Below are 14,277 nucleotides of genomic sequence, written 5' to 3'. Positions count from 1 at the left end.
TCCGCTTCCCAGTTGTCCACAACGGAATGTGGATCACTGAGAGCTAAGCTCTGCCCATTCCAGGGAGCTTCTCGTTCCCCCCTGATGATTTATGCAAGACACCAAGGTAATGTTGTCTGACTGGAATCTGATGAATGAGGACAACCCGGGGGGGGCCCAAGCCCTCAGATCGTTGAATATCGCTTGAAGTTCTAGAATATTTATCGGTAGAGTCGACTTCTCTCAAGTCCACCTGCCCTGTGCCTTTCTGGCACCCCAAACAGTTCCCCATCCTGATAGACTTGTGTCCGTGGTCACAATCTCCCAGGATGGTCTCAAGAAGGACGTCCCCTGGGACAGCTGTTCCGGACGGATCCACCAAGAGAGGGATTCCCTCGCTCGGTTGTCCAGAGATCTGTTGGGATAGATCTGAGTGATAGCCATTCCATTGTCTCAACATGCATAACTGAAGAGGTCTGAGATGGAACCCCGCAAATGGAATGACATCTATGCTGTATACTATGAGCCCAATCACCTCCATACACCTGGCCACAGATGGCCTTGAGGAGGTCTGAAGGGCAAGACAGCTGGACGCAATTCTGGACGCAATTTTGGAACGTCTCTGATCTGTCAAGAATATCTTCATGGATATGGAATCTATTATCGTACCCAGGAATTCCACCCTGTTGCTGGAGACCAGAGAACTCTTTCCTTCGTTAATCTTCCATCCATGGGATCGAAGGAGAAGAAAAGCCCTCAAGTGATCCTCCGTGAGATTGCAGGACGGAGCGTGGATCAGGATATCGTCCAGATAAGGAGCCACTGCAATACCTCTGGCTTTCGCTACTGTGAGCAGCGCTCCCAGAACCTTCGTAAAAGACTCTTGGGGAAGTCGCCAGACTGAACAATAGGGCCACAAACTGGAAGTGTTGGTCCAGAAATGCAAATCTTAGGAACCTGTGGTCCTTGTGGATTGGCACGTAAAAGGTAAACATCCTTAAAATCTATTGTCGTCATAAGTTGTCCCTCTTGAACTAGGGGCAGAATCAATCTAATCGTCTCCATTTTGAACGATGGGACTGACAGAAACCTGTTTAGGCACTTTAGGTCCAGAATTGGGCAAAACTTGCCCTCCTTTGGGACCATGAAAAGGTTCGAATAATACCTCAGACCTCTTTCTGCTAGAGGTACTGGGTTGATGACTCCAAGAGAGGAGAGATCCCTCACGCATCCTAGGAAGGCGTCTCTTCTCTGGTCTTGAAGATAGGTTTGACAGGAGGAATCTGCCTCTGGGCGGATGAGTCTTAAATAATATCCTGTAACCCTTGGCTATGACCTCCAGAACCCAAGGGTCCTGAACGTCTCTTATCCAGGCCTCCGCAAAAAGAGATAGTCTGCCGCTTACACGATCCAGAGACGGATCGGGGGCCACCCCTTCATGCCGGTTTCATCTCGGCACGCTTCTTACTCTGCTTGGTCTTGTTCCAAGAGTGAGCTGGTTTCCAAGGTCCTTTGGACTGCTTGGCTTTCGCGGCAGGCTGCTGGCGTTGAGAATTGTCCGAACGAAATGGATGAAAAAGTAGTCCCCTTAGGCTTATTCTTCTTATTCTGCGGCAGGAAAGCACCCTTGCCCCTCGTGGCCGTCGATATGATAGAGTCCAGACCTGGACCAAAAAGAACCTTCCCCTGAAACGGGAGGGAAAGTAATCTAGACTTGGAAGTCATGTCAGCAGACCACGACTTTAACCACAGAGCCCTACGGGCTAGAACAGAAAAGTCTGACGTCTTGGCATTCAGGCGAATAATCTGCATATTTGCATCGCAGATAAACAAATGAGCTACCCTTAAGGTCTTAATTCGTTCCTGTATCTCCTCAAGGGGAGTCTCCACCTCAACTATAGCTGAGAGCGTCACACCAATAGGTAGAAGCACCAGCCACTGCAGCGACTGCCGTTGCCGGTTGAAAAACGAACCCCGTGAGTTGGAACATCTTTCTCAACATGGACTCTAAATTTTTTTATCCATGGGCTCCTTGAACGAAGAGCTATCCTCGAGCGGGATAGTCGTTGAGCATAATTATGTTATTTAATCGGTATGCATCACTAACACCTAGATTACGATTTTTGTGTTAGAAGCCATGTGGTGCTAACGAGCAGTTTAAGCTCACCACTCACTTACAGACAGCGCCGGTATTACAGGTTTTTAGAAACCCGCCGTTAACCATAAAAAAGTGTGAGCGAAGAGCAAAATTTTGCTCCACTTCTCACCTCAATACCAGCGCTGCTTATGTTAGCGGTGAGCTGGCTGAACATGCTCGTGCACGATTTCCCCATAGTAATCAATGGGGGAGAGCCGCTTGAAAAAAACCTAACACCCTCAAAAAAGCACAGCTCCTAACGCAGCCCCATTGATTCCTATGGGGAAATAAGTTATGTCTACACCTAACACCCTAACATGAACCCCGAGTCTAAACACCCCTAATCTTACACTTATTAACCCCTAATCTGCCACAACCGACATCGCCGCAACCTACATTATATTATTAACCCCTAATCTGCCGCGCCGGACACCGCCGCCACCTACATTATACTTATGAACCCCTAATCTGCTGCCCCCAACATCGCCGAAACCTACATTATATTTATTAACCCCTAATCTGCCGCCCCCAATCTCGCCGCAACCTATGCATATGCCTGATGAAACGGTCTGGAATAGACTGAGAAACACGTTGCAAAATAAATACTGTTTGTTTTATACCACGACCCGGTATTTTTGCTTCTTTCCACGATCCACTTGTTTTTGAAACAGGACTTTTACCACGGAACCTTTCATACACTGACACTGTCAGTTTTGGAGAAAAGTCTCGGTGGCGTGAGTGCAGCAGGAGAACACCTATCAGCTTGCAGCTCACCTGGTCCGGCCATTGGCCCTAAAAAACGTGGGTGCTACTTTCTAGACGCCTATCTGGATTCCACAGGTCCTCTGGGTGAGACCTCCAGCGTACTGACTGCTGGAATTTGAATGTCAGCCTGCTTTATCGCACCTTATTCATTTAAGGTGCCACTTTCCTTGTGAGTAGTTTTTTGCACATCACTTTTATATTTGTTGTTTGAACGATTCACACTATGTTGGCGCCCCTTGTTTATCTTCCACTCATTTACGAGCACTTGTATATGGAGCATTTCTGCACCCTTGACACATTGCCCCTTTGGGTGATAGGGGTCATCATTCTGGAAGATAAGGAATCATGAGATCCCTTAAAAGGAAAGTGCAATGCAAATTCTTGTTTTTTTTTTCCTCTCATTCTTGTGTTCCAAATGATCCAGACTCTCAAATGGCCAAACCCAGGCTATATTATACATATACACACACATACAATGCATCTATTTTGTTTTTTAGTTTAATAAATATGCTGTGGTGATTGAATTGTGATCAATTTTCTTCAAATGAGTTTGATTTGATGTTAAAAATGTTTTGGCTTTATAATAAGTAGGTTCTGGACAAGGTATGTGTGTGTGTTTGTGTTTTGACAAAATATCAAGCATTACAGAATTTGTAACTAAATTAAATTTAGCTTTTAAAAGGTAATTTAACTGCTGCCTAAAGTGTGTTCCTGTGTGTGTGTGTGTGTGTGTGTGTGTATCTGACTGGTGTGTGTACTGACAAAATATCTGATACCTATAGCATACTTGACTACTCGCCTATTTTCTTGGTTCAGTCCTGTTTTTGGCCTGTATTAAATAAAATTGTTTCAGGAATCTCTATATCCACCCTGAGGTGTCGGACTAGGAAGGGATGTTTTGCTATAGGAAAATTGATATTTTCACCCCATATCGCACAGCCCTAATAAATACAAAATATATAAGTGTATGTTAGCAGGAGATTGGAAAGGTCACTTTTTCCCCTCTAACAAAGTGTTAGTTTGTTAGTAGCTCACCACAGCTGATTCTGGTTAAATAATTTGGATTCATTATAAGCAGTTCTGAAGAGGAAATCAGTGTCTCATTGTGCAGGCTACTCCAGAGAGGGAGGATTTGAGACCTTGCTGCATGTCTGAATTTATAGCTGGTAGAAACAAGAGACTGGTGAGCAAACTTTGTTCTATTCTGCTTATTTTGATTTGTTTTGTGAACTGGGATCAGCTTAGCTGCCCAGTACTAACATATATTAGGTGTGCAATAGCACTGTTTAATTTAACACTAGCACAGTACTCACTAAAAACTGTACAGTACATGTAAAACAGCAACGATTACCGTAGTTAAATTTTCCAGAATACGACAGACACAGAGTGCACTGCAATGCTGTAAAGAGACCGAACTGTGCATAACAAAATGGCGCCACTCACCTTTCTCGCAATATCACGATGGAGTACAGTTAGGTTTTAAAATCCTTGAAAGTTTAATTTCAGGTCCATATTAGTGCTATATTAGAGAAGCGTTGTAAAGCGAGGTACACAATCACACAAATTTTGGAATAGCATAAGACTGAAGAGTGTTAAAAAAAAACAAAAAACAAAAAAAAAAAACAAATACACAAAACTAACCTTTCAGCCATTGTAAAATCTCCTTCTTTCAGAGCTGGCACTTTGTTTAAAGAATTCACTTTACCAAATTCTTCTGATAGGTGCTCTCCTACATAAGAGAGAAAAACAAAAAAACAAATACACCTTTAAGCAATATTTTACACAGATGTGCAGCCAACACATTGTACATATAAGCAGTAAGTCTGCAGATTTGCAATTAAAGGGAGGAGGTTTTCATGTTGAATTGGTTCCACAAGAAGTGTTTCCAATTACTTGTTGTCAGCTGTAGAGTATAAAATGTATTTTAAAATGAAAACATAATTTATGTAAGAGCTTACCTGATAAATTAATTTTTCATATTGGCAAGAGTCCATGAGCTAGTGACATATGGGATATACAATCCTACCAGGAGGGGCAAAGTTTCCCAAACCTCACAATGCCTATAAATACACACCTCACCACACCCACAATTCAGTTTAACGAATATCCAAGTAGTGGGTGATAAAGAATGGAGTAAAAAGCATCAAAAAAGGACATTTGGAAATAATTGTGCTTTATACAAAAAATCATAACCACCATAAAAAAGGGTGGGTCTCATTGGCTCTTGCCAATATGAAATAAATAAATTTATCAGGTAAGTTCTTACATAAATTATGTTTTCTTTCATGTAATTGGCAAGAGTCCATGAGCTAGTGACGTATGGGATAGTAAAACCCAAGGTGTGGAACTCCACAGAAGAGTCACTAGAGAGGGAGGGATAAAAATAACAGCCATTTTCCGCTGAAAAAAATTACTCCACAACCCAAAATATAAGATTATTCTCATAAATGAAAAGCAAAACTTAAACATAAGCAGAGGAATCAAACTAAAACAGCTGTCTGAAAATCTTTTCTACCAAAAACTGCTTCCGAAGAAGCAAATACATCAAAACGGTAGAATTTAGTAAATGTATGCAAAGAAGACCAAGTTGCTGCTTTGCAAATCTGATCAACTGAAGCTTCATTCTTAAAAGTCCACAAAGTGGAAACTGATCTAGTAGAATGAGCTGTAATTCTCTGAGGCGGGGCCTGACCCGACTCCAAATAAGCTTGATGAATCAAAAGCTTTAACTAAGATGCCAAGGAAATGGCAGAAGCCTTCTGACCTTTCCTAGAACCAGAAAAGATAACACAGACTAGAAGTCTTCCTGAAATCTTTAGTAGCATCAACATAATATTTCAATGCTCTTACAACATCCAAAGAATGTAAGGATCTCTCCAAAGAATTCTTAGGATTAGTACACAAAGAAGGAACAACAATTTCTCTATTAATGTTGTTTGAATTCACAACCTTAGGTAGAAATTTAAATGAAGTCCATAAAACTGCCTTATCCCGATGAAAAATCAAAAAAGGAGATTCACAAGAAAGAGCAGATAATTCGGAAACTCTTCTAGCAGAAGAGATGGCCAAAAGGAACACCACTTTCCAAGAAAGTAGTTTAATGTCCAAAGAATTCATAGGCTCAAACACAGGAGCCTGTAAAGCCTTCAAAACCAAAGGTTTTCTTTTAGAATACGGACCAAAGCCTGTACAAAACAGTGAATATCAGGAAGCTTAACAATCTTTCTGTGAAATAAAACAGAGATTTGTCCCTTCAAGGAACTTGCAGACAAACCCTTATCCAAACCATCCTGAAGAAACTGTAAAATTCTAGGAATTCTAAAAGAATGCCAGGAGAACTTATGAGAAGAACACCATGAAATATAGGTCTTCCAAACTCGATAATAAATCTTCCTAGAAACAGATTTACAAGCCTATAGTATTAATCACTGAGTCAGAGAAACCTCTATGACTAAGCACTAGGCGTTCAATTTCCATACCTTCAAATTTAATGATTTGAGATCCTGATGGAAAAAACGGACCTTGAAACATAAGGTCTGGTCTTAAAGGAAGTGGCCAAAGTTAGGACATCCGAACAAGATCCACATACCAAAACCTGCAAGGCCATGCTGAAGTTACCAGCAACACAAACGATTGTTCCATGATGATCTTGGAGATCACTCTTGGAAGAAGAACTAGGAGGCGGGAAAATATAAGCAGGTTGGTAACACCAAGGAACTGCTAATGCATCCACCGCCTCCGCTTGAGGAGCCCTGGACAGGTACTTGGGAAGTTTCTTGTTTAGATGGGAAGTCATCAGATCTATTTCTGGAAGACCCCACATCTGAACAATCTGAGAAAACACATCTGGATGGAGCGACCACTCCCCCGGTTGTAAAGTCTGACGGCTAAGAAAATCCGCTTCCCAATTGTCTACACCTGGGATATGAACCGCAGAAATAAGACAGGAGCTGGATTCCGCCCAAGCAAGTATCCGAGATACTTCTTTCATAGCTTGGGGACTGAGTCCCACCCTGATGATTGACGTATGCCATAGTTGTGTTAATGTCTGTCTGAAAACAAATGAACGGTTCTCTCTTCAACAGATGCCAAACCTGAAGAGCCCTGAAAATAGCACAGAGTTCTAAAATATTGATTGGTAACCTCGCCTCTTGAGATTTCCAAACCCCCTGTGCTGTCAGAGATCCCCAGACAGCTCCCCAACCTGAAAGACTTGCATTTGTTGTGATCACAGTCCAGGTTGGACGAACAAAAGAGGCCCCTTGAACTATACAATGGTGATCTAACCACCAGGTCAGAGAGAGTCGAACATTGGGATTTAAGGATATTAATTGTGATATCTTTGTATAATCCCTGCACCATTGATTCAGCATACAAAGCTGGAGGTGTCTCATATGAAAACGAGTAGGGGATTGCGTCCGATGCTGCAGTCATGAAACTGATAACTTCCATGCACATAGCTACTGAAGGGAATGTTAGAGACTGAAGGTTCCGACAAGCTGAAACCAATTTTAATCGTCTCTTGTCTGTTAGCGACAGAGTCATGGACACTGAATCTATCTGGAAGCCTAAAAATGTGACCTTGTCTGAGGAATTAAGGAACTTTTCGGTAAATTGATCCTCCAACCATGTCTTTGAAGAAACACTAGTTGATATATGTGAGATTCGGCAAAATGTAAAGACTGAGCTAGTACCAAGATATCGTCCAAATAAGAAAACACTGCAATACCCCGCTCTCTGATTACAGAGAGTAGGGAACCAAGAACCTTTGAAAAGATTCTTGGAGCTGTCGCTAGGCCAAATGGAAGAGCGACAAATTGGTAATGCTTGTCTAGAAAAGAGAATCTCAGAAACTGATAGTGGTATGGATGAATCGGAATATGAAGATATGCATCCTGTAAGTCTATCGTGGACATATAATGCCCTTGCTGAACAAAAGGCAGAATAGTCCTTATAGTCACCAATTTGAAAGTTCGCACTCTACCAAAATGATTCAAAATTTTCAGATCCAGAACTGCCCTGAATAAATTTTCTTTCTTTGGGACAATGAATAGTTTTGAAAAAACCCTAGACCATGTTCCTGAAACGGAACTGGTATGATTACCCCTGAAAGCTCCAGGTCTGAAACACACTTCAGAAAAGCCTGAGCCTTTACTGGATTTGCTGGGATACGTGAGAGAAAAAAAAAAATCTTCTCACAGGAGGTCTTACTCTGAATCCTATTCGGTACCCTTAAGAGACAATACTCTGAATCCATTGATTTTGGACAGAATATGCCCAAATGTTTTGGAAGAATCTTAATCTGCCCTCTACAAGCTGAGCTGGAATGAGGGCCGCACCTTCATGCAGACTTGGGGGCTGGCTTTGGTTTGGATTTACTCCAACTTGAAGAAGGTTTCCAATTGGAACCAGATTCTTTGGGGGAAGGATTAGGTTTCTGTTCCTTATTTTGTCGAAAGGAACGAAAACGGTTAGAAGCTTTAGATTTACCCTTCGGTCTTTTATCCTGAGGCAAAAAACTTCCTTCCCCCCAGTGACCGTTGAAATAATCGAATCCAACTGAGAACCAAATAAATTATTAACTTTGAAAAAAAAGAGATAGTAATCTAGCCTTAGATACCATGTCAGCATTCCAATATTTGAGCCACAATGCTCTTCTAGCTAAAATAGCTAAATACATAGATTTAACATCAATTTTGATGATATCAAAAATAACATCACAGATAAAATGATTAGAATGTTGACGTAAGCAAACAATGCTAGACAAATCAGGATCCATTTCCTGTTGCGCTAAACTTTCCAATCAAAAGGTTGATGCAGCTGCAACATCAGCCATAGAAATGGCAGGCCTGAGTAGATAGCCAGAATATAAATAAGCTTTGCTTAGATAAGATTCAAGTTTTCTATCTAAAGGGTCCTTAAAGGAAGTACTATCTTCTATAGGAATAGTAGTACGTTTGGCAAGAGTAGAAATAGCCCCATCAACTTTGGGGATATTTTCCCAAAACTCCAATCTAACTGCTGGCAAAGGATACAATTTTTTAAACCTTGAAGAAGGGATAAAAGAAGTACCAGGTCTATTCCATTCATTAGAAATCCTATCAGAAATAGCATCAGGAACTGGAAAAACCTCTGGAGTAACCACAGGAAGTTTATAAACAGAATTTAAACGTTTACTAGTTTTAGTATCAAGAGGACTAGTTTCCTCAATATCCAATGTAATCAACACCTCTTTTAACAAGGAATGAATATACTCCATTTTAAATAAATAAGTAGATTTGTCAGTGTCAATATCTGAGGAAGGATCTTCGGAATCAGATAGATCCTCATCAGAGGAGGATAATTCAGTATGTCGTCGGTCAATTGAAATTTCATAAATTTTATGAGAAGTTTTAAAAGACCTTTTACGTTTATTAGAAGGCGGGATAGCAGACAAACCCTTCTGAATCGCATCAGCAATAAAATCTTTTATATTCACAGGGATATCATGTACATTAGATGTTGAAGGAACAACAGGCATTGTACTATTACTGATGGATACAGTCTCTGCATGTAAAAGCTTATCATGACAACTATTACATACCACAGCTGGAGATATCATCTCTACAAATTTACAACAGATACACTTAGCTTTGGTAGAGCTGTTATCAGGCAGCAGGGTTCCAACAGTGATTTCTGAGACAGGATCAGATTGAGACATCTTGCAAATGAAAGATAAAAAACAATATATAAAGCAAAATTATCGATTTCCTTATATGGCACTTTCAGGAATGGGAAAAAATGCAAACAGCATAGCCCTCTGACATAGAAAAAAGGCAAGAGGCATATAGGCATGGGGTTTAAAATAATGAAAATATTTGGCGCCAAGTATGACGCAGAACGCAAAATGAATTTTTTGGCGCTAACAACATCCGGAAATGACACACTTGTGTCATTGCAGACGCAACCTTGTTCAAGGAAACTCTGCGTCAACTAAGACGTCGGAAATGCCAAATTTGCGTCACCGAACGTACCATTGCGGCAAAAAAAAAAATTGTGCGCCAAAAATTACGCAATAAACATCGGCATTTTGCGACCTTGCAAGCCTAATTTTGCCCGCAAAAATTTAAAGAAAAAGCAGTCAATTTGAAAAATGACTATACCCCAAGAACAAAAAATATTTTCCTAAATATGTTTTTTCCCAAATATGAAACTGATACGGCTAGACAAAGGGGTGTGTTAGCTACGCGTGCTTTTTTTCTCCCGCACCTTTTAAATACCGCTGGTATTTAGAGTTCACAGAATGGCTGGGTTTTCAGTGCGTTAGGCTCCAAAAAGGGAGCGTAGAGCATAATTTAATGCCACTGCAACTCTAGATACCAGCGGTTCTTACGGACGCGGCCAGCTTCAAATACGTGCTCGTGAACGATTCCACCATAGAAAACAATGGGGCTGTTTGAGCTGAAAAAAAAACCTTACACCTGCAAAAAAGCCGCGTTCAGCTCCTAACGCAGCCCCATTGTTTCCTATGGGGAAACACTTCCTAAGTCTGCACCTAACACTCTAACATGTACCCCAAGTCTAAACACCCCTAACCTTACACTTATTAACCTCTAATCTGCCGCCCCCGCTATCGCTGACCCCTGCATATTATTTTTAACCCCTAATCTGCCACTCCGTACACCCCCGCCACCTACGTTATCCCTATGTACCCCTAATGTGCTGTCGTAACATCGCCGACCCCTATATTATATTTATTAACCCCTAATCTGCCGCCCCCAACGTCGCCTCCACCTAACTACACTTATTAACCCCTAATCTGCCGACAGGACCTGAGCGCTACTATAATAAATGTATTAACCCCTAATCCGCCTCACTCCCGCCTCAATAACCCTATAATAAATAGTATTAACCCCTAATCTGCCCTCCCTAACATTGCCGACACCTAACTTCAAGTATTAACCCCTAATCTGCCGACAGGAGCTCACAGCTACTCTAATAAATTTATTAACCCCTAAAGCCAAGTCTAACTTTAACCCTAACACCCCCCTAAATTAAATATAATTTAAATCTAACGAAATAAATTAACTCTTATTAAATAAATTATTTCTATTTAAAGCTAAATACTTACCTGTAAAATAAACCCTAATATAGCAACAATATAAATTATATTGTAGCTATTTTAGGATTAATATTTATTTTACAGGCAACTTTGTATTTATTTTAACCAGGTACAATAGCTATTAAATAGTTAATAACTATTTAATAGTTACCTAGTTAAAATAATTTCAAAATTACCTGTAAAATAAATCCTAACCTAAGTTACAATTAAACCTAACACTACACTATCAAATTAATTAAATAAAATACCTACAATTATCTACAATTAAACCTAACACTACACTATCAATAAATAAATTAAATACAATTCCTACAAATAAATACAATTAAATAAACTAACTAAAGTACAAAAAATAAAAAAGAACTAAGTTACAAAAAATAAAAAAATATTTACAAACATTAGAAAAAAATTACAACAATTTTAAACTAATTACACCTACTCTAAGCCCCCTAATAAAATAACAAAGACCCCCAAAATAAAAAAATGCCCTACCCTATTCTAAATTACAAAAGTTCAAAGCTCTTTTACCTTACCAGCCCTGAAAAGGGCCCTTTGCGGGGCATGCCCCAAAGAATTCAGCTCTTTTTCCTGGAAAAAAAAAACCATACAATACCCCCCCAACATTACAACCCACCACCCACATACCCCTAATCTAACCCAAACCCCCCTTAAATAAACCTAACACTAAGCCCCTGAAGATCTCCCTACCTTGTCTTCACCTCACCGGGTTCACCGATCGGTCCAGAAGAGGGTCCGAAGTCTTGATCCAAGCGGCGGCTGAAGAACTCCATCATCGGGCTGAAGTCGGAAGTCCATCATCGGGATGAAGTCTTCTATCAAGCCGCATCTTCAATCTTCTTTCTTCCGGAGCGGAGCCATCTTCTTCCCAGCCGACGCGGATCCAACCTCTTCAAGCGACGCCTACTAGCCGAATGATGGTTCCTTTAAATGACGTCATCCAAGATGGCGTCCCTCGAATTCCGATTGGCTGATAGGATTCTATCAGCCAATCGGAATTAAGGTAGGAAAATTCTGATTGGCTGATGGAATCAGCCAATCAGAATCAAGTTCAATCCGATTGGCTGATCCAATCAGCCAATCAGATTGAGCTTGCATTCTATTGGCTAATCGGAACAGCCAAAATCGGAACAGCCAATAGAATGCAAGCTCAATTCGATTGGCTGATTGGATCAGCCAATCGAATTGAACTTGATTCTGATTGGCTGATTCCATCAGCCAATCAGAATTTTCCTACCTTAATTCCGATTGGCTGATAGAATCCTATCAGCCAATCGGAATTCGAGGGACGCCATCTTGGATGACGTCATTTAAAGGAACCGTCATTCGGCTAGTAGGCGTCGCTTGAAGAGGTTGGATCCGCGTCGGCTGAGAAGAAGATGGCTCCGCTCCGGAAGAAAGAAGATTGAAGATGCGGCTTGATAGAAGACTTCATCCTGATGATGGACTTCCGACTTCAGCCCGATGATGGAGTTCTTCAGCCGCCGCTTGGATCAAGACTCCGGACCCTCTTCTGGACCGATCGGTGAACCCGGTGAGGTGAAGACAAGGTAGGGAGATCTTCAGGGGCTTAGTGTTAGGTTTATTTAAGGGGGGTTTGGGTTAGATTAGGGGTATGTGGGTGGTGGGTTGTAATGTTGGGGGGGGGTATTGTATGGTTTTTTTTCCAGGCAAAAGAGCTGAATTATTTGGGGCATGCCCCGCAAAGGGCCCTTTTAAGGGCTGGTAAGGTAAAAGAGCTTTGAACTTTTGTAATTTAGAATAGGGTAGGGCATTTTTTTATTTTGGGGGTCTTTGTTATTTTATTAGGGGGCTTAGAGTAGGTGTAATTAGTTTAAAATTGTTGTAAATTTTTTCTAATGTTTGTAAATATTTTTTTATTTTTTGTTACTTAGTTCTTTTTTATTTTTTGTACTTTAGTTAGTTTATTTCATTGTATTTATTTGTAGGAATTGTATTTAATTTATTTATTGATAGTGTAGTGTTAGGTTTAATTGTAACTTAGGTTAGGATTTATTTTACATGTAATTTTGTAATTATTTTAACTAGGTAACTATTAAATAGTTATTAACTATTTAATAGCTATTGTACCTGGTTAATATAATTACAAAGTTGCCTGTAAAATAAATATTAATCCTAAAATAGCTACAATATAATTATAATTTATATTGTAGCTATATTAGGGTTTATTTTCTAGGTAAGTATTTAGCTTTAAATAGGAATAAGTTATTTAATAATAGTTAATTTATTTTGTTAGATAAAAATTATATTTAACTTAGGGGGGTGTTAGGGTTAGAATTAGCTTTAGGGGTTAATACATTTATTAGAATAGCGGTGAGCTCAAGTCGGCAGATTAGGGGTTAATGTTTGAAGTCAGGTGTCTGCGATGTTAGGGAGGGCAGATTAGGGGTTAATACTATTTATTATAGGGTTATTGAGGCGGGAGTGAGGCGGATTAGGGGTTAATAACTTTATTATAATAGCAGCGCGGTCCGGTCGGCAGATTAGGGGTTAATAAGTGTAGGCGACGTTGAGGGGGGCAGATTAGGGGTTAATAAATATAATATAGGGGTTGGCGGTGTTAGGGGCAGCAGATTAGGGGTTCATAGGGATAACGTAGGTGGCAGAGGCGTGCGGTCGGCAGATTGGGGGTTAAATTTTTTTTAATAGAATGGCGGCGATGTGGGGGGACCTCGGTTTAGGGGTACATAGGTAGTTTATGGGTGTTAGTGTACTTTAGAGCACAGTAGTTAAGAGCTTTATAAACCGGCGTTAGCCCAGAAAGCTCTTAACTACTGACTTTTTTCTGCGGCTGGAGTTTTGTCGTTAAATTTCTAACGCTCACTTCAGCCACGACTCTAAATACCGGCGTTAGAAAGATCCCATTGAAAAGATAGGATACGCAATTGACCTAAGGGGATCTGCGGTATGGAAAAGTCGCGGCTGGAAAGTGAGCGTTAGACCCTTTCCTGACTGACTCTAAATACCAGAGGGCGGTAAAAACCAGCGTTAGGACCCTCTAACACTGGTTTTGACGGCTACCGCCCAACTCTAAATCTAGGCCATAGTCTGCAAAAGGAAATATACATAAACCTGCCTCATGGCAAATATAAATACAATACATATATTTATAACATTAATACATAAAGTGCCAAACCATAGCTGAGAGTGTCTTAAAGGGACAGTCTAGGCCAAAATAAACTTTCATGATTCAGATAGAGCATGTAATTTTAAACAATTTTCCAATTTACTTTTATCACCAATTTTGCTTTGTTCT

The 14,277-nt window shown here is 40.4% G+C and overlaps 1 protein-coding gene across 1 annotated transcript in view; it reads right to left on the bottom strand.

Annotated features, from left to right (window-relative positions):
* LOC128648974 (glutathione S-transferase theta-1) overlaps positions 1-14,277 on the bottom strand; it is a 108,246-nt gene that overhangs the window by 64,397 nt on the left and 29,572 nt on the right. Inside the window, exon 2 of the mRNA XM_053701972.1 lies at positions 4,523-4,610. Coding sequence (XP_053557947.1) covers positions 4,523-4,610 — 88 coding nt within the window. The remainder of the gene's footprint in view (positions 1-4,522; positions 4,611-14,277) is intronic.

The sequence above is a fragment of the Bombina bombina genome, chromosome 2, assembly GCF_027579735.1.
Source record: "Bombina bombina isolate aBomBom1 chromosome 2, aBomBom1.pri, whole genome shotgun sequence".
Classification (NCBI taxonomy): domain Eukaryota; kingdom Metazoa; phylum Chordata; class Amphibia; order Anura; family Bombinatoridae; genus Bombina; species Bombina bombina.
Note: the sequence above shows the minus strand (reverse complement) of the source record. Positions and strands in the feature narration are given on the sequence as shown.